Source organism: Hemiscyllium ocellatum, chromosome 1, assembly GCF_020745735.1.
Source record: "Hemiscyllium ocellatum isolate sHemOce1 chromosome 1, sHemOce1.pat.X.cur, whole genome shotgun sequence".
NCBI classification, from domain to species: Eukaryota; Metazoa; Chordata; class Chondrichthyes; order Orectolobiformes; family Hemiscylliidae; genus Hemiscyllium; species Hemiscyllium ocellatum.
In genome coordinates this window covers 41,241,681-41,263,798 of record NC_083401.1, presented here as the reverse complement: position 1 = coordinate 41,263,798, position 22,118 = coordinate 41,241,681, and the positions used below count along the sequence as shown (strand labels likewise).

At 41.5% G+C, this 22,118-nt stretch overlaps 1 protein-coding gene across 1 annotated transcript in view; it reads left to right on the top strand.

The window, feature by feature from the left end:
* Nucleotides 1–22,118, top strand: part of acaa2 (acetyl-CoA acyltransferase 2) — a 60,949-nt gene that overhangs the window by 730 nt on the left and 38,101 nt on the right. The window contains exon 2 of the mRNA XM_060849913.1: nucleotides 20,976–21,142. Within this exon, the coding sequence (XP_060705896.1) occupies nucleotides 20,976–21,142 (167 nt within the window). The remainder of the gene's footprint in view (nucleotides 1–20,975; nucleotides 21,143–22,118) is intronic.

Genomic DNA, 22,118 nt, shown 5'->3' with positions numbered 1-22,118 from the left:
ACTAAGCAACTAACATGAATAAATATGTACAGGACATGACTGACGATTGACTGACTGACTTTTTGATGTTTTTCTACTGGCCACTGAATTGGTTTGGTTATATCCTGAAATGTAATTTTGTATTTCAGATTGGACATTGAGGTCACAATACTTCTTTTAGTGTTAGCCTGCCATAAATGATTAGGGAATTAGATTAGTGATTGTTTTAACAAACAATTGATTTCAAGAGGCAAAAAGGTGGGAAAAGAAAGGTTACTGATGGTTGTAATCAAAAAGATTGGTTTTGGTGGAAGTGAGTGAGATGTTAGCTGTGGAGAGGTCTGGGGGGGTTCTCATATGGCTAGGAAGAACTGTTTGTTTAGTGTATGGATTCTTCTGTAGATGAAGAACAGTAGAGGTCCTTTGCAAGTTTGTGAGAGTGTTGTCCTGAGCTGGGGTAGGGCTGATTGCAGGGAATGTAGGTAGCGATGCATGGCTGCAAGCGTGGAGCGGAGGATCCGGAGGGAGGTCTGTTGCTGGAGGCTTCGGATTTGTTTTCTGATATGGCTAGGAAGAACTATTCCAATACCAGTTCCAATACCGTACAGCCCAGATGGCCTCCTTCTTCAAGGACTGCAGATTCCCCCCAGACGTGATCGACGATGCCCTCCACCGCATCTCCTCCACTTCCCGCTCCTCTGCCCTTGAGCCCCGCCCCTCCAACTGCCACCAAGACAGAACCCCACTGGTTCTCACCTACCACCCCACCAACCTCCGTATACAACGTATCATCCGCCGTTATTTCCGCCACCTCCAAACGGACCCCACTACCAGGGATATATTTCCCTCCCCTCCCCTATCAGCGTTCCGCAAAGACCACTCCCTTCGTGACTCCCTCGTCAGGTCCACACCCCCCACCAACCCAACCTCCACTCCCAGCACCTTCCCCTGCAACTGCAGGAAATGCAAAACTTGCGCCCACACCTCCTCCCTTACTTCTCTCCAAGGCCCCAAGGGATCCTTCCATATCCGCCACAAGTTCACCTGCACCTCCACACACATCATCTATTGCATCCGCTGCACCTGATGTGGCCTCCTCTATATTGGGGAGACGGGCCGCCTACTTGCGGAACGCTTCGGGAAACACCTCTGGGACGCCCAGACCAACCACCCCGTTGCTCAACACTTTAACTCTCCCTCCCACTCCACCGAGGACATGCAGGTCCTTGGACTCCTCCATCACCAGAACATAACAACACGACGAATGGAGGAAGAGCGCCTCATCTTCCACCTGGGAACCCTCCAACCACAAGGAATGAACTCAGATTTCTCCAGTTTCCTCATTTCCCCTCCCCCCACCTTGTCTCAGTCGATTCCCTCGAACTCAGCATCACCTTCCTAACCTGCAATTTTCTTCCTGACCTCTCCGCCCCCACCCCACTCTAGCCTATCACCCTCACCTTGACCTCCTTCCACCTATCACATCTCCATCGCCCCTCCCCAAGTCCCTCCTCCCTACCTTTTATCTTAGCCTGCCTGCACACTCTCCTCATTCCTGATGAAGGGCTCTGGCCCGAAACGTCGAATTTCCTGTTCCTTGGATGCTGCCTGACCTGCTGTGCTTTAACCAGCAACACATTTTCAGCGTTAGCTGTGGAGAGAATGCATTGGCTGAAGGTACAACAGATCAATCAAAAGAAGATTTATTATTTTTGTTGAGGAACTTTTTGTTGGAAATCTTGCATTTACAAATACTTTGTCTTGTTCTAAAATAAATGTAGTTTTATATGTTTTCCAAATTGCAGCCATGTTTCTTTTTTTTTATTCATATGTGGGTGTCACTGGCTGACCAGCATTTTTTGCCCATCCGTAGTTGTCCTTGAGAAGAGGTGGTGAGCTCTTGAACTGCTGCAGTCCACCTGCTGTGGGTCGACTCTCAATACTATTAGAAAGGGAATTCCTGGATTTTGACCCAGTGACCGTGAAGGAATGGTGATATATTTCCAAATCAGGATGATAAGTGGCTTGGAAGGGAATTTGAGGGTGGTGGTGTTCCCATATATCTGTTGCCCATGCCCTTCTAGATGGAAGTGGTCATGGATTTGGAAGGTGCTGCCTGAGAATCTTTGCTGAATTTATGCAATGCATCTTGTAGACAATGCACACTGCCACTACTGAGCTTTGATGTTGGAGGGAGTGGAGGTTTGTGGATGTAGTGCCAATGAAGTAGACTACCTTGTCCTGGATGGTGTTAAGCTTCCTATGTGTTGTTGGGGCTGCATGCATCCAAGCAAGTGGGGAGTATTCCATTACACTCCTGATTTGCGACTTGTAGAGATGGTGGACAGACTTTGAGGAGTCAGGAGGTGAGCTACTCACAGTATTCCTAGCTTCTGACCTGCTCTTGTAGCCACTGCATTTATGTGATGCGTCCAACTGAGTTTTTTGTGAAAGATGATTGACACTTGTGATCCAATCATATAAGTCTATTTGTCTGAAATAATATTTAGATTATACAATTTCAGTTGTTTTTCAATCAATTTCTTTTTCAAAATTCATTTTAACTGGGTTTCCCCTTTATAGTAGAGATCTCCAGAAGCAATGAACTGGGCATTATTTTTAATTAGTGATTTATATGCTGTTAATATTTCCCAAATTGTTGGCAGACTTGGAGAGTGTAGATTTATAATTCTGAGCAGTGAGAAAGACAAAACTTTAAATCTAATAATTGTAACTATGATTTTGTTTTAAGAAGAGATTGTCAAAATATGTTCCAATTTTAAAAGTGGAACTCTGAGATTGATGTATCCATTAGTAACAGAAAATGTTCATATTTTGATTTCTTGCACGAGTATGTTCAACCTTCCAGTTGTTGTTTCCTCCAATTTGGAATTCAGCGATATATATGCAGTGGTTCAAGAAGGTGGCTCACTACAGCCTTCTTAAGGGCGACTGGGGATGTTCTGCCTATATTTATTGCAGGCTTGTGGGAGCATTTAACAGGAATTTTACCCCATTTGAAATTTGAATTGCTCAGTTCTGGATTTTAAAGAAAATATTTGGAAGAAAATAAATTTGTATTTCTAAAGCATCTTGTATGACCTCATCGCTACAGGACTACATACAGCACAGAAATTAACTATTCAACCCATCCAGGCATGCTGGCATTTGTGCCCTACTCAAGCTTTATCCCATCCTTCCTTATCTGACTCTTATCAGCATGCCCTTCTATTCTCTTTTCTAACCTTCTCTTATTTGCATGTTTTCAACCCAACTACTCTGTAATTCTCACTGCCCACTGATTAAACAAGTTTCTCGAGAATTGTCCATTTTCTTTGATAACTATCTTGTATTGATGGCCTCTAATTTTGTTTGTTATTTTACTTCATAAATGCTAATGAGATAACATTAAAAACATTATATAAATGTATAAAAGATACACCAGGTACGTAAGCACCATTAAACAAAATTCAACACTGATTCACAAAATGAGACATTAGGGCAGAAAACCAAAGGTTTTAAACAGCATCTTGAAGAATAAACAAAAGGTAGAGACAAGAAATTTGCAGAGACAATTGGGGATCATGATTTCAACAACTGACGGCATGGTTGACATTAGTTGAGCAATTAAAATCAGTGAGCAAAAAGGGGACGTGCAGATGTCTGGGAGTGTTGTCGAAGTAGAGGAAACTGCATAGGTAAGGAAGGGCCACTAGGCTCATAAAAATGAGGAATAAAAATTTTAAATTACAGCTTTGCTCAGCTTGGACATCAGTGAAGTTCTGGAGTAATAGATAATGGGACATGGTAACATGGCAAATTAGGATGTAGATAGACTTTAGTTTTTGGAGGGTAGATAATGGAAAGCTGGTCAGGTGTGTGGTGGAAAAGTCAAATCTAGAAGTAAGGAACGGATGAGGGTATTAGCAGTAGATGAACTTAGGTGAGGTAATGTTATAAGGTGGAAATACACTGTCTTGGCATGGGATATATGCTTGGAAACTCATTGTGGGATCAGATACAATAGTAAAGTTATGAATGATCTGATTCAGCAGCAAATAGCTGTTCAAGTTAGTGACAAAAGGTGTTTGTTGCAATGGTTTCAGTCTTTCTTAATATTTAAAACTAAAATACTGCAGATATTGGAAATCTAAAATAAAAACAGTGCTAGAGAAATTCAGCAACTCTGGCAACATTTTTAGAGAGGGAAATAGAGTTGACATGCTGAGTCCAATGAACTTTATTTGGAACATCAATATTTAGTTAAAGTTGATTATCTTATGTTGACTACTGGATGAGTAATAAGCAGTCGAACAATTTAGAAATAGTAGCCAGAGTTGGGGCAAGGTGGTCATTGTCATAAAATCATAGAGCGCTACAGCGCAAAAACAAACCTGGCCCTTTGGCCTATCAAGTCTGCGCCCATTAGAAATGAGTGCCTGGATATTCTAATCCCATTTTCCAGCATTTGCTTCATAATCTTGCATGCAGTTGTTGTGGGTATGTTTGTCGAGTTTGGAAATTGGCTTGCAAATGTTTCGTCCCCTTTCTAGGTGACATCCTCAGTGCTCGGCCTCCTGTGAAGCACTGCTGTAGCATGTCAGTTGGAATTTATTTGATTTTGACCACTGCAACTGGAAACTGCAAACTGCAACTGGAAGCAGCGGGAACAAAGCCAACTAAATTCCAATCAACTCAGTATAGCAGCTCTTCACAGGAGGCTACACTGCACTGAGGATGTCACCTAGAAAGGCATGAAATGTCTGCAAACCAACTTCCCTGCTTGGCAAACATACCCACACCAACATGAGCTACAAATCTTTACACTAACCTTGATAACCTTTCATGCCTCAGCATTGCAAGAACACTTGTGAATACTTCCTAAATATTGACGGTTCCTGCCTCTATCACTCATGCAGGCAGTGATTTCCAGGTCCCACCACTGCCTGCGTGAAAACTAATAAATGTCTCTCAAACTCCTTGCCTCTTACCTTAAATCTATGTCCCGTCATTGTTAATCCCTCCAAAAGATGAAAAGGTCGTTCCTATTTATCCTGTCTATGCTGCCTATAACTTTCCTTATCTCAAACATATTCCCCTTCAGCCTCTCCAGTCTCCCAATGTGGGAATCATTATCTTTCATGTGTTTTAATCAGAAACAGAAAAAAATTACCATGTACAGAAAAGAATTGGTTAATCATTTGGGAAGTTCCAGGTTTGCTTCAATCTCCAGCTAGTGTAGAAACATTTAGATTGGGCAAATGTTTCTCCAAAGCCTTGTAAAATAGCTGAGACAACAATAGCATTTTCAGCAACAGAAATAGAATTTGCTGAAAAGCTCAGCAGGTCTGGGAGCATTTGTGAAGAGAAGTCCGGCGACTCTTCCCCAGAACTGGCATTTTCAGTGTTGTGATTTATTGCCTGGTTCTGTTCACAAATTAGCATAGTTTGCAACTTTGCTTTACATTGGTGATTATCATTTTTCACATGCTTATCAGAAGGGATAATCTCTTTCACAGGTTATTTCAAATACTGAATATATGAATAATTTTTTTTTGCAGTAGCTTCTCTGAAGTTAAATTTGGTCTTTTTTGAAATATCAAATGGATTAAGTCATTTTTAAGCCTTCTTTCATAAACCAAAGTTCAATGGTTTGTTTGTTTTACTTCCTCACCCACCCCACTGATAAAGAGTGAGCCAGTCAACAACTTTAGATCCATTATTGCTGCCAAATGTAGGTCCATAGTCCTGAGGTCAGATATTTGTCTACGTTTGCAATTTTTTTCCAAGAGTATTGCGGGATTTCACAAATTGCCAACATGTTCAGCGTGAGAAGGGGAGGAGCTGCTGACTGTTGTTCCCATGGGTAAGGAATGGTCGAGACTGCTGCTATTGCAAAGGTCTTTTTAATAACAACAGTTGCTATCGAATGTACGGTGTTGGAAGAGGTCATCAGGAGTGAAATAGGGTAAAAAACATTCATTTGAATTGGTCCTACACTTTGAGGGAGAATCAGCTATTGAATATACACTGGAAAGAAAAAGTATATGATGTTGTAAGTAGTATTCCAAATACTGGAGACAGTTCACCCTTTAACTTAGTTCTTGTCTTTAACACATGATCACTTTACTTGAACATCCACTGGAGCTTTAGGGCACTGGAGGAAATGACTGATGCCAGAAATGGGAAGTTCTTATTACTGTGCTAAAAATTTAAATACATCATTCAAAGCAGTTAATATTAGCTGAAATTCTAAGATTCCAAGAAGAAAATCGCAGGTGAAATGTCACAAAAAAATATAGGTATGCTAACCCACTTTAGGGCAGTCATCCAGAAGGTGAGGTGGTGACATAGTGGTAATGTCACTGAACTAATAATGCTGAGGTCCAGGCTAATGCTCTGGAGACACAGAACAAACAGCAATACAGCACAGGAACAGGCCCTTCAGTCCTCCAAACCAGTGCCACCACATTTTGCTCTTCTATACTAAAACTGTTTTCACTTACAAGATCCATATACCACTATTCCCTTCCTATTCATATATTTGTTCAAGTGATTCTTGAATGTTGCTATTGTGTCTGCTTTCACTGCCTCCTTTGACAACATGTTCCAGGCACTCACCATGCTTTGTGTGAAAAACGTGTCTCGCACATCTTTTAAATTTCCCCCCTCGCACCTTGAACCTGTGTCCGTTAGTAATTGACCCCTCCACCCTGAGAAAAACCCTCATACTTTCCGTGCTATTCACAATCTTATACACTTCTACTAGGTCGCCCCTCAACCTCCTGCATTCCAGTGAAAACAAACCCAGTCTATCCAAACTTTCCTCAGAGCTAAAATCCTCCATACCAGGCAACATCCTGGTAAACCTTTTCTGTACCCTCTCCAAAGCATCCACATTCTTCTAATAGTGTGGTGGCTAGAACTGTATACGATATTCCAAGTGTTGCCGAGCAATATTCTGTAAGACTGCAGCGCAACTTGCCTATCGTTATACTTAATGCCTCTTCCAATGAAGATAAGCATACCATAAGCTTTTTTTACTACCTTATGTACCTGTGCTGCCAACTTCAGTAATCTGTGAACCTGCACACCCAGATTCCTTTGTATATCAATACCCATCGGGGTTCTGCCATTCATAGAGTCGTAAAAATGTACAGCACATAAACAGACCCTTTGGTCCAACTCGTGCATGCCACCCAGATATCCTAACCTAATCTAATCCCGTTTGCCAGCACTTGGCCCATATCCCTCTAAACCCTTCTTATTTATATACCCATCCAGGTGCCTTTTAAATGTTGTAATTGTACTAACCTCCACCACTTCCTCTGGTGGCTCATTCCATACATGCACCACTCTGCGTGAAAATGTTGCCCCTCAGGTCCCTTTTTAATTTTTCCCCTCTCACCCTAAACCTATGCTGTTTAATTCTAGACTCCCCCACTCCAGAGAAAAATAGCTTGTCTATGTATTCCTATCCATGCCCTTCAATATTTTATAAACCTCTATAAGGTCACCCCTCAGCCTCCTCCAGGGAAAACAGCGCCAGCCTATTCAGCCTCTCCCTCTGTAGCTCAAGTCCTCCAACCCTGGCAACATCCTTGTAAATCTTTCCTGAACCCTTTCAAGTTTTATAACATCTTTCCTATAGGAGGGAGACCAGAACTGCACACAATATCCCAACAGTGGCCTAACTAATGTCCTGTACAGCCACAGCATGATCTCCCAATTCCTATACTCAATGCTGTGTCCAATAAAGGAAAGCATACCAAATGCTGCCTTCATTATCCTATCTACCTGTGACTCCACTTTCAAGGAACTATGTATCTGCACTTCAAGGTCTCTTTGTTTAGCAGCACCCTCAGGATCTTACCATTAAATGTATAAGTCCTGGTCTGATTTGCCTTTCCAAAATGCAGCACTCCATGTTTATCTAAGTTAAATTCCATCTGCCACTGCTCAGCCCATTGGCCCATCTGATCAAGGTCCCATTGTACTTTGAGGTACTTCTTCATTGTGCACTATGCTTCCAATTTCACCTGTACTTCACCTTCCAAAACACATCACCTCATATTTATCCGCATTAAACTCTATCTGCCATTTTGCTTCCTATGCCCCCAACTGATCGACATCTTGCTAAATCCTCTGACACTCCTCTTCACTAACCATAACTCCACCAATCTATCATCCGCAAACGTACTAATTAGACCAGCTACGTTTTCCTCAAATCATTTATGTAGACCACGAACAGCAAAGATCCAAGCACCAATCTTCAAGCACTGTTGGTTCTTTTTCCTTTAAGATTGTAAGAAGAATTTTCTAGTTAGGGCTATCAATGGTCAATATGTGATAGATTTCATATATTTTTAAAAGATCTTTTTAAGCACAGAGCACAAATGCTTGTTCTCACCATTCACTTGTTTTAATATTTATATTTGCTGTCTCTAATTTGTTTTAAGTGTAAATAAAGAAATATCAAAAGATCATGTAAAATGCAATGTGGAATAGCTTGTATACAATAAATCTTTGAAACTAGTCAAGAATATGTTCAATGGAGATGATGAAACTGGAATCAGGAAAACTGTGATGGACAGATGCGACTGCAGATTGGAAAGGATGCAACAACGAGAGGGAGAAATATATCTAACCTCTTCCTAACCAATCTGCTCGCTGCAGATGCAACTGTCTGTGATATTATCAGTAAAAGTGATCACCACACAGTCCTGCCTTCAAATTAAGAATAGCATCTTGTGTGACTAAATGGGGCAGACTTTGAACAGATCTAACAACTCAAGACTAGGTATCCATGAGCTGCTGTGGGCTCTCAACAGCAGCAGAATTTACTCCAGCACAATCTGCAACCTCATGGCTCAGCATATCCCCAACTCCACCATTACCATCAAGCCACGGGGTCAACCCTGGTTCAATAGAAAGTGCAGGAAGACATGCCAGGAGCAGCATTAGGCATACCTAAAAATGAGGTGTCAGACTGGTGATGCTGCCAAACAGCATGAGCAATAAGTGATACACAGAAGTAAACGATTCTACAACCAAAGGATCAAATTGGGTTAGATTCTTGACAGTGTGGAAACAGGCCCTTTAGCCCAACAAGTCCACACCAACCCTCCGAAGAGTAACCCACCCAGACCCATTTCCCTCTGACTAATGCACCTAACACTATGGGCAATTGAGCATGGCCAATCGACCCGACCTGCCCATCTTTGGACTGTGGGAGGAAACCGGAGCACCCAGAGGAAACCCACGCAGACATGGGGAGAACGTGCAAACTCCACACAGACAGTCGTCCAAGGCTGGAATTGAACCTGGGACCCCTGGCGTTGTGAGGCTGCAGTGCTAACCACCGTGCCACCCTTAAATCTAAATTCTGTAGTTTTGCCACATCCAATCGTGAATGGTGGTGGATAGTTAAACAACTCACTGGAGAAGGTGGCTCCACAATTATCCCCATCCTCAATGATGGAAGAACTCAACACATCAATGCAAAAGAAAAGGCTGAAGAATTCACCGCAATCTTCAGCCAGGAGTAACAAGTGTATGATCTATCTCCGCCACCTCAGTGGTCCCCAGTATTGTAGATACCAGTCTTTGGCCAATTCAGTTCAATTCACATGATATCAAGAAACAGTTGGAGTCTCTGGACACTGCTTTGAGCCCTGATAACATTCAAGCAATAGTACTGAAGACTTGTGCTCCCCTAGCCAAGCTCTTGCAGTATTGTTGCAACGCTGGTATCTACTCAACAACGTGTAAGTGACTCCCATGAGTGATTTTTATTTTTAAAAAAGCTTTCTTCCAATGAGTGTACATTAAAGATGGAGACTATCATAGTTGTAGATTTGGAAATAGAGGATTTTGGGAATTTTGTTCATGGTCATATCGGACAAATTGAAGTTGCAAGCCATTGGTTTGGCTTGGTTTGGCCTGAGTGAACAGTCCGGCCGGGGCAGGAATGAAAAACAGAAATGTTTCCATTACTAATGAGCAATTGAAACAGTTAATTGAATATATTATAATGGTTTAAAAAGAAGTTAAGAATTGAAATAGTAAATGTTAACAAAGTGTCAAAGTGTCCTGATGTTTTTCACCTGCTGTCCATCCCTTAACTGATGAATCAGAACTCCATCTTGAACATCAGTCTGAAGAAATGCTGAAGATGACAAGGACACAGTCTACTCTGGGTAGGAGCTCCAATGTCCATCACTACTGTCTAAAGACCTAAAGGACAAAGCTGGTAGAATGGGTCTGTGACAAGTGCTCAGGGGGAAAAGAAAATCTACTTAACTGTGTCCTCGCCAATCTACTTGATGCATATGCACTGCTCATGACAGTTTCAATAGGAGTGACCACCACACAATTCTTGTGGAGAGAGGATCTAGAGACCAGAAATCCATGAAGCAATGTGGGCCATCAGCAATAGCAAAATTGTATTAATTCACCATTTAAAATAACATGGCATATCCTCCATTTTACCATTATAATCAATCCAGCGGATCAACCATGGCTCAATGAAGTGTGCAGAATTGCCTGCGAAAAGTAGCATGAGGCATACGTAAAAATAAGGTGTCAACCTGGTGAAGCTGCAACATTGGATTACCTGTATGCTAAACAGTTTCACAAACAATTGATCAACAACCAGCTCTGTAATCCTGCCATTTCCAATTATAAAAGGTTGGACAGTTAAATGACTCACTATAGGTGGAGGCTCCACAAATTTCACCATCATCAACGATATGGGAGCACTGCACATCTAGTGCAAAAACATAGAGCAATACTTCATCCTCTCGTGTCATCAGCACAGTGATGGAAAGAGTTCTTGATAATTCGATGGGGAAAGGGGTAGCCTGCTCACTGACACTAGGGCCACTCTGCACCTAACCTTACTAAAGCATTGGTTCAAACGTGGACTAAAGAACTGAATTCTAGTGATCAGGAGACAATGATTGTACTTAATATGAAGGCACCATTTGACTGAGTGCGGCATCAAGGAACCCAAGGAAAACTAGATTCAATAGAAATCTGCTGGGGTTGGGGCAGGCATAGTGACGGTTGGAAGTTCCCCACATGTTTGGAGTCCTACCTGATACAAAGAAAGGTGATTAAGGTCGTTTGAGGTCAATTATCTTAACCCCCCCCCCAATCATGACTGCAGGATTTCTTCAGGGTAGTGTCCTAGGCCTACTCATTATACAGCTGCAAGTGTTCAACGCTGTTTGCAACTCCCATATTGAAGCAGTCAGTATCCATATGCAGCAAGATGTGGACATCCTTGGGCTTATGTGAGTAACAGTTGTGCTACACCAGTGGTAGGCAATGACATTCTGTCTCATGGGAGACTATAACCATCGTTCCATGATGTTCAACACTGTTACCAATGCTGAATCTCCCAATATCAAAATTTTGGCTTTGCAATTGACCAGAATCTGAACCAACCAGTTGTAAAATGCTGTGCTACAAGAGCAAGTTAGTGTCTCGGAATTTTGCAGCAAATAGCTTGCTCACTGTGACCACACAACATCTATATGGCACAAGCAAAGAGCGTGATGAAATACTGTCCACTTGCCTGGATGGGGACAGCTCCAACAACACTCAATGGTTGACGCTGTTCAGGGTAATGCAGCACAGTGGCAAGCAACAGTGTGTACTGCCTTCAAGATACACTGCTGTAACTAATTAGGCTTCTTCGACAGCACCTTTACAAATCTGGGATCTCTACCACCTAAAAACACAAGGGCAGCAAACCTACCAGAGCATTATCACCTGTAATCTCGCCTCCAAATCACGCGACATCCTTGGAACCGTGTCACCGCTCCTTTTATTGTCATTGGGTCAAAATCGTGAACTTATTTCATAACCCACTGAGTACACCTACACTACCAAGGACTGCAGCAATTCAAAATTAGGGTGGCATGGTAGCTTAATGGTTAGCATTGCTGCCTTGCAACACCAGGGACCCGAGTTCGATTCACACCTTGGGTGACTGCCTGTGTGGAGTTTGCGCGTTCTCCCCGTGCTTGCGTGGGTTTCCTCTGGGTGCTCCGGTTTCCTCCCACAATATAAAGATGTGTAGGTCAGGTGGATTGACCATGCTAAATTGCCCATAGTGTTAGGTGCATTAGTCAGGGGTAAATGTAGAGAAATGTGCCTGGGTGTGTTAAGTTTTGGAGGGTCGGTGTAGACTTGTTGGGCCGAAGGGCCTGTTTCCATACTGTACGCAATCTAATCTAAAAAATGGTGGTTTGTCAATTTTCTCAAGGTCAGCTAGGAATGGGCATTAAATGACCAGCTATTGATGACCACTTCTCATAAACAAATGCAAAACATATTGAGACTGGACATTACTTTTGCTGTGCTTTCAACTTAACATTATTTGAAATTCTAACTCCTGTTCCAATGCATGTTCACGCAGTTGTCTGTCTGTGTAACTGATACATGTGTATCACCTGTTGCTGAATGTTCGTATAACCTACGCTATTTAAAAGAACTTCAGCAGAGTTTAGTTTGGAATGGAATAAAGGCATGGGGCACACGTTGGGGAAACTGATCTATCTAGACCACATTTATTTACAATTAAAGTATCTTTACACAGCTAACTGGAGGCCAATATTTTCTCCGAGCTACATGTTTGCAACAATGTATATTTAATGAGTGGCTTCTAATATAATAAAATGTACCAAGGTGTTAAGTTCTTTGAGCTGAGATTCTTTACACATTTGATGCAACTGCAATATGCCAACTTCTGTGAATAACAACCAAAATATTATTAAGCACGTACAGTACAAGCTGTGGTGAAACACTTAACACTATTCGTCATGCTTGTGAAGCGTGTTGAGAGGTCTCCCTGAACAAAGGAAATAATTCTTCCTTTATACAAATTCTTTACATAGCAGGCAGTAATGCCCACAAAACAATCCCCAGCCACTCCCTCACAGTCACATGCCACTCAAGACACAATGCAGTGACCTAATCATTGCCAGAAACAATATACTGTAAGTCATCTCTTAATGGCCAAATCTGTTGCAAATGGCTTTTTTTTAATTACAGGACATACAAATTCCAACTGTAATGTTCTTATTGATTTTGAATAGGATGATAATGCAAATGTAAATAATCTCTGAATAATAGCGGATGGCCATGTAAGTGGTCCCGAATGGCAAGGGATGGGAATGTAAATTCACTTACATTCTACCTGTAAAACTGAGATATCCCACTCTGCCCAGCTCGCCCCCCCCCCCCCCCCAGGCCTCACTTCCTGATGAAGGGCTTTTGCCCAAAACGTCAAATCTCCTCCTCAGCTGCTGCCTCACCTGCTGTGCTTTTCCAGCACCACACACTCGACTCTGCTCTTCAGCATCTGCAGTCCTCACTCTCTCCTTTTCAAACTTGCTGGTGGACTAAGAAAGTTAGTTTGGTAAAGGGTCTCAAGAAAAGGAATTTGAGGAATGTTTGTGAGATTTTGCTTTGGAGCAAGTTGTGTTAGAGCCACGAGGAAACAGGCAAGACTGGACTTGATAATGTGTAATGAAGCAGGCTTGATAACAGAACTAAAGGTGAAGGACCTGTAATGGCAGTGACCTTAATTTAATGGAATTCAGCCTGCAGTTTGAGAGGGAAGAGTTTGAATCAGATGTAATGGTATTACAACTGAGGAAAGGTAACTACAAAGACATAAGGAGAGAGCAGGTCAGAGTTGATTGGAAGGAGAGCCTAGCAGGGAAGATGGTGGAGCAACAATGGCAGGAGTTTCTGGGTATAACTGAGGAGGCACAGCAGAAGTTCATCCTGAGGAAGGAGAAACAAGCTAAGGGGAGGATGGGGCAACCATGGCTGACAAGGCAAGTCAGGGACAGCATAAAAGCAAAAGAAAAAGCATACAATGTGATGAAGATTAACCTTCAAAAATCCAGCAGAGGATAATGAAAAAGCAATAAGAGGGGAAAAGATGGAATGTAAGCTAGCTAGTAAGATAAAACAAGATTGCAAGAGGTTTTTTTGGACATATAAAAGGTTAGAGAGAGGCAAGAGTGAACATTGCACTGCTGGAAAATAAAGCTGGAAAAGTAGTCATAGGGAGCAAAGAAATGGTGATGGAACTGCATAGGTACTTTGCATCAGTTTGCAGCATACCAGAACTTGAAGTGAGTCAGGGCAGGGGTGAGTGTAGTGGCCATAACCTAAGCAGAAGGTGCTGGGAAGCATGAACGGTCTGAAGGTGGATAAGTCATGGAGTACACTCAGATTCTAAAGAAGATGGGTGAGAGAGATTGTAAAAGTATTGGTGATGATCTTTCAGGAAACACTGGATTCAGGGAGAGTTCCAGGGAACTACAAAATGGCTAATGCATCACCCCTGTTTAAGAAGGGAGAAAGGTAGAAGACAGGAAATATAGGCCAGTTAGCCTGATCTTGGTCATGGATAGAATTTTAGTGTCCTTTCATTAAGAATGAGATTGCCTGTTTTCTTGGAAGTGCATTGTAAAATAGGGCTGAGTCAGCACAAACTTCGTCAAGATGAGGTCATGCCCCACAAGACTGTTAGAATTCTTTGAGGAGGTAACAAGCAAGGCAGACAAGGAGACTACAGGTACCCCCCACATTTTAAATGTTCTTTTTACACCACTTCATTTTTACAAAAGACCTACATTAGTATCTGTTTTCACAAATCTGAAGACGATTTTTGCTTTAACGAAAAATGGTGAAATTTTTCCCATAAATCATGCACCTTCAGTTCACGTCATTTGTAGCTAATGAAAAGTTTTCTGGGAATGTTGTACTTTCTGATAACGGGGAATACCTGTAAATGGATGAGATTTATTTGGATTTCTGGAAGGGTTTTGACAAGGTGCCACACAGGAGTCTGCTAAATAAGATAAGAGCCCATGGTGTTAGGGGCAAGGTACTGACATGAAGAGAGTATTGGCTAACTGGAAGAAGACAGACAATTGAGGATAAAGGCGTCTTTTTCAGGACAGCAGCTGGTGACTAGTGGAGTTACGCAGCAATCAGTGTTGGATCCACAACTATTCACATTATGCATTAACAATTTGGATGTAGGAATTAAGTGCATTGTTGATAAGTTTGCAGATACAAAAGTTAGATGGAGGGGCAGGTAATGGAGGCTGCAGATGGACTTGGATAGGCTAGACGAGTCTGCAAAGAAGAGCAGATGGAGGATACGGTGGGGAAGGTGTGGGGTTATGCACTGTTGGAGGCAGAATAGAGGCATAGATAATTTTCTAAATGGGGAAAGGCTTTGGAAATAAGAAGCACAAAAAGACTTGGGGGTGCTAGTTCAGGATTCTCTTAAGGTTAGTACATAAGTGCAATTGGCAATTAGGAAGACAAGAGCAACGATATACAGCCTCAGCAGTATAAGGCTGTAGTCAGACCACTCAGAATATTAAGAGCAATTTTGTTCCCTGTATCTAAGGAATGATGTGCTGGCATTGGAGGTAGTCCTATAGATGAAGAGCTTGTCATCTGAGGAGTGGTTGAGGACTGTAGATGTGTATTCAATGGTGTTTAAAAGGATGAGAGGGGCTCTGACTAAAACTGGATAGAGTGGATGTGGTTAAGATGCTACCACTAGTAGGAGAGAGTAGAACCCGGGGCATAGAGAGGATGACCCTTTAGACTGAGATGAGAATTGAGATGAAAAGTGAAACTCTTCTTTGGATTCTTGAAAACTGATGTAGGATGCACTTCTTCAGCCAGAGGGTGGTGAATTTGCGAAACTCATTGCTGCAGAAGGCTGTGTAGGCGAGGACATTGAGTGAATTCAATTTTTGTGTTCTTGATTCATGAGGGAATCAAAGGTTATGGGGAAAAGAAGGGGGTTGAGTTTTTGATTGAGTGGTGGAGTGGACTGAATGGTCCAAATTGACTAATTCTGCTCCTGTATCTTGTGATTTTAAGGAACATTTTAGCTATGAAGCAAGTCGAGCAGAGAAGGCTGAGAGAGAACCTGATTGAAATGTATAAGATTATGGGGCATGGACAAGATGGCTAGAAAGCACCTGTTTTCACCTGAGTTGAAGGATCAGTAATAAGGAGTGATGATTATTAGGTGAAAGGCAAAAAATTTAAAAGGAGTTTTTCAACCAGGGAATTGTCCTGGATATAGTTATGATGTGGAGGAGCTGGTGCTGGACTGAGGTGGATAACGTTAAAAATCACACAACACCAGGTTATAGTCCAACAAGTTTATTTGGAAGCACTAGCTTTTGGAACGCTGCTCCTTCATCAGCAAGCTGTGGAACAAAATCATAAGTCATAGAATTTATACCAAACGATTGGTATCATGCAACTGAAATGGTATATTGAACAAACCTAGATTGCTGTTAAGTCTTTCATCTTTTAGAATGGGTTGCAGGTTTTGGTTCATTAATGTGTAAATCCCAGAACTTCTTTTAAATCACATTCTCAAGATAAATTAAGGGTGGCATCTCAGTGCAGACAATGCATTAAAGGTGTGAGGTTAGAGTCTGTATGTATCCCAATCTTGAGTCAGACTGGTTCTATTTCCAAAGTAGACATTTATAAAATACTACATGGATTGACTGCCTGCAGATTGTGCGCTTTTTGAGCAAAATAGAATGTATCTACAAATATAATTCTGCAAATGTAAATTCACCCCATAGACTTATATGTGCATGTGCGTGCATGAAAGAGTGTGTGTGTACGTGTGAGACTGTGTGTGTTTGCGTGTGTGCATGCTTGGTAAAGTGTGTGTGCGTGTGTGTGAGAGAGAGTGTGTGATGAGTATCAGCCTGTGAGAGGGCATGTGTATGGGTGCGCGTGTGTATGAGAGAGGGTCTGTGTGAGTGTGAATATGTAAGTGTGTGTGTGAGTGTGTATAGTGTAGTGGAGTCACCTGTAATGTGACATGAACCCAAGTTGAGACCATCCTCATGGGTTGTGAACTTGGTTATTAGCCTCTGCTCGGCCACTCTATGTTGATGCACATTCTGAAGTCGGGATATGCAGCGTACATGGTGGGTGATGTTCCCATATGTAGTGGTGGTATCCATGTCAACACTCCGACACATCTTGCAGTGGTTGCTGCCACAAAGTTGTACGGTGTTGTGGTCCATATTGTCCTGAAGGAAGGGCAGTTTGCTGTGAACAATGGACTGTTTAAAGCAGTTGTTTAAAGTCGAGAAGTGAAGGCGTAGGCTAGGTCTTGGCGAGGTGCTCATCCCCATCGATAATGTGTTGCAGGCTGAGAAGAACATGGCGTAGTTTTTCCGTTCCTGGTAAGTACTGGATAATGAAAAGTACCCCATCATTTGCGTCCCTTATCTGTCTCCTGAAGAAGTCATTACTGTTTCTCACTGTGGCACATTGGAACTAGTGATCGATGAGTTAAGCATCATACCCTGCTGTTATGAGGGCATCCTTGAGCACTTGCAGGTGTCTGTTGCATTCCTCCTCATCTGTGTGTGCGTAGGGCTTGTCCGTAGGGGATGACTGTTTTAATATGTTTAGGGTGGAAGCTTGAGAGGTGCAGTATCGTAAGGTTATCCATGGGTTTGCAGTAGAGTAAGGTACTGATATGTCCATCATTGATGGAGCTGTATGTGTCCAAGAATGAGACAGATACTAAAGAGTAGTCCATGGTAAATCTGATGGTGGGATGAAACTTGTTGTTTCAATGACTCCTCACCATGGGTCCAAAGAAATAAAATGATGTCAGTGTATCTGGTGCGTTTTGCTGGTTGGAGGCCCTGTGCAGAAAAGTTTGAACTCATGCATGAAAGTGTTGGCATATTGGGGTGCAGATTTGGTTCCAATGGCTGTTCTGTGTCTGGATGAAGAACTGGTTGTTAAAGATGAAAACATTATGATCGAGGATGAAGCGGATGAGTTGTCAGGTGGTGCTTGGTGATTGTCAGTTGTTGGTATTGAGTACTGAGGCTGTTGCAGCGATGCCATCATTGTGGGGAATGTTAATGTGGAGTGCTGAAATGACTATTGTGATGAGGACTGTTCCCGATTTGGCTAGTCCATGGGTGCTGAGTTTCTGTAAGAAATCTGTAATACTGTGACAGAAGCTCGGGGTACCCTGCACAATGGGTGTCAAGATACCCTTGACATAACCAGAGTTCTCTCACAGGGTCTCATTACCTGATGCGATGGCATGTCTAGTTGTGTTGGCTTTGTACAGGGCGAGCCTTGTATCCGCGGAATTGTTTTCTGTGGTTTCAGTTACCTGCGGTTTACCGCAGCCTGAACATATTATAGAGAAGTTTCCAGAACCAGGGACCAGGGAGCTGCTGAGAAGGTAGGTTTCCAATTTAAATGAATGGGCTCGCTCCAGTCCGTGGCTTCAGGCTTCTGTGGTAGGTCTTCGAATGTATCCCAGCGAGTATGGGGGGACTACTGTATATCTTCGGAAGGCACTACCAGTCGCCTATTCAAGAAGTACATGGGATGAAAGTGCGTATATTTGAGGTAGGTTTGTCATCCCGTTCCTGCCTCAGTCAAAGCAAAACACTCAGAGACACAGTATGGCTTTACCTCCTTCATCTTTATTCCAGGCTCTGGAGGGAGAGAGAACAATCACCCATGTGCACAGAGACATGAGTTCTTAGTCTTCTCTCGAACAACAGTTTTTTAATGAATTTTGTAGTCATTTTACAGGGAGAAGCATCCAGATAAGGCAACATGCATATTGATTGGGTGACTGTTACAATTAGTGAGTGTCAGTAGTAAAGATTAAGCCATCTAGCATTATACAATGGCTTCAAATAATGAAGGTTTTTCACCCTGTTAATTGACTTTACATACTGAATGCTTCTTCATCTTGTTAAATGGCTTTACATAATGAATGCTTTTCCACCTTGTTAAACCACTACCCTTGCCTCCAGCACCTCGTTGTTTATTGCAAATTCTTATCTGATCTGAGTCATGCTTAGCTGAACCTTTGTTTCACAAAACTCAAAACTTAACTCTTTCCTTACCTGCTCATACCCTATACACATTCTCATTCCCTTCTTTTATCATTTCATATTAACCAATGGCATTTCCAGCTTTCATAAGAGTCTGACCGCCAGTATTTAAGCAAGTTATTGATACAATGATTATAACAACAAAAATTAGTAGTCTGTTACAGTAAATAGAATTTGAAGAATCCTCACAAGTGGAAAAAAAATCAGCAGTAAAGTTCTTAAATCCATATTCCTTAGTGACCGCTCCGTCCCCTCCAAGTCAAGTGGAAAAGAGTCAATTCTCCAAAATCTCCTTCACTAAAGTCCAACCTGAAAACAATGTTCAGTCTGTCCTTGCACACCGCTCCATGGAGAAATCTGAATTCTTGGATAAGGGCGATTAGATACTTAACAAAACTGACGAGACTTCCATCCTTCCAAAGATGCTTCAGATGGAGGATGCCAGCGCATCTGAGCGTGCGGTGCAGCAGCAGGCTGGGTGAATGCAGAATTCTTCGCTGCTTCTGCTCCCGTTCTGTTGTTAAATGTAACAAAGCCAATTGGCCGTTGTGATGTTAGCTTGATCAGTGAGCCTTCATATCCCTTAAATGATCGAAAGGTAAGGTAAAACTCACATGGTTTAATGTCCGTAGGAAGGCCACTGACAAAAAACACATCGACCTCCTCTTCACTGTTGTTAGTTTCTTCATTTTTCTTGCTCATTACTGGGGAGCTGATTAAATCCGTTGGATCAGGCTGTGGAGAGGCAGGCAATGGTCCGTCCGAAGGCGTGCTTTACCTGTGAACAGAGAAACTCTAGAGACGATGTTAACTGCTGAAAGTATCTCTGCATTTCCTCTCTCGTTCCTTCCTTGCCAAGGTGGTTATCAGTATGACGACAGTCACATATTTAACTACACTGAATTGTGTCTGCTTATTCCAACATTCTTTGAATTCTTGAAGTCTGTTACTCTGTTCACTATTTGTGACATTATCAAGTTTTATACAATCCATAAACTTCTAAATTGTACTGCCTAAACAATTCCATGCATTATAAACTACAATCAATGGTACTACAATCAAATCCTCTGGGGACCCCATTCAGGTTATTCAAATCATTTTTCTTTAACAAATTAATACTTGGCTAATGTGAAAGCTGTCAGGAAAAGTATTTCAAAAATCTGGAACAGCAAGAAAATAACAAAATGTTTCCTGTGCTTTAGCAATTGAAGAGGCAGTTTCAGTTCAGATTTAAGTTGCAAATATTCATGGGAAACAAATGCTGAATGTTTTAAAATATGTTCTCCAAATGAAACTTCCCAAATGAAACAATTGGAGTTACAGTGGCAGCTTTGGTAGAGATTAGTATGCTTTGAATTTGCAATATGATGGGGGGGCAATCAAATCTTAACAATAATTGAAAGAATTTGAACAGCTCAGCCTCCAGTTCTAATATGCTCGAGAAAATCTTAACAAAACATCAAACTCAAAATGCATTCTTCTTTTTGTGAACACGCTACACAACAGCAGCAAAGATATTATAATACAGTGCTTGAATGAAGGAATCTAGTTGTGAGGCCACAATTGAGGGTGAGCTGTGGGAGTGTTGTCAGGTTGCACGAGTTTACAAGAAGAGTTATGTAATGAAAGATGAGGATTTTAAGATTGAGGTGCTGTTGCAATGGCAGTTAATATGGGACAGTGAACAGTTGTTGTAATTGATAGTGGTGAGAAATTAGCACTAATGAACTAACAATCGGTCAAACTCTCATCCAAAATGATTATTCAGTCCAATACCAAGGAACTATTTCATTAATGAAAAGATATTATGTTGGAGCTGAAAAACTGGCCTGTCTACCTACAAAGTCATTGCATTCCATTGTGAGACATTTATCAGGGAAGTGCTTATTGATCAGGGAAGTGTTAATATACATATTTATGAATGTTCTTTTCACATTGCTATAATGCTATTTCTGCAAGATTGTAAAATATATTGTTCAGTATGTATCAAAATACTTTAACTTGCTTTGTTTTTGCTTTTATTTAAAGGTGTATTCATTGTTGCTGCCAAACGTACTCCTTTTGGTACATATGGTGGTGTACTGAAGGATCACAGTGCCACAGATTTAGCCACACATGCTGCAAGGGCTGCACTCTCTGCTGGAAAGGTTGACCATGACTTGGTGGACAGCATCATTGTTGGAAACGTAATGCAGGTCAGTATCAGACGGATCACAGTTTTAGAGTTGGAATACTGCAGCTGCTTTGGGTTCTGAGCCTTTTTTTTCAAACATTTCTATCTCTGGACAGGACCTATGGTGATATTGATGCATGTGCAGGAAGCCACTTTGTAATTAAGCTCTTTTCACTCTCTTAATGTATGTACATAACAGATGCATAATTGCGCAAGCATCATTTCAATTATTAATTTAATCCTTTTAAGTTTATTCTAGGAACATTGAGGCAATAGTAATGTGTCTATTTAAATTCAACTAACTCAACATGAATTTTTAAAAATATAGACTTGATAGTACAGTAGGTTAAAGAATTGATGGCAGATTGCCATCATAGCCTGTAGAGGATCTCTGGTCAAAAACCTTTACATCACAAAAAGATGTCCTTTGGCTCATCATGTTCATACTGGTCATAAAGCACTTATCTACGGTAATCCTGTTTTCTAGCACTTAGCTGTTATCTTGTACGCTATAGCGTTTCAAGTTCACCTAACTAACACATCATGTATTCTCTTGCCTTGATAATTCTCCCAAAAAGCACAACTTCAACTTTTCATGGTTGATTCTTCATTTTCGAGGTCTCCTCCTCTTCTCTGTCTGAGGAAGAGTCATGCCACTACAGATGCTACCAGACCTCCTGAATTTCTCCAATATTCTCCAATAGTTTGTTTTAAAACCTTTTCTTAAGAATTCTCAGATTCACTAATATTGCTGAGCCTTATCTTTTGCAAAATGTTCTCACACTAACCTCAACTGCTTTCACACTTTCAGTATTACTGAAAAGTATTTTATAAATGTACACTTTTGTAATATTTTGTGAGTAATTGGGCGTCTTGCACTCAGGAGATGTTTACAAAAACTTGACTGGGTAAAATTACTATGAATAATTTAAGGCATTTTATTTGACGGTTATGATTAGATTTCATTGGTCCAATAAATATTGTTTTTAAAATAATAT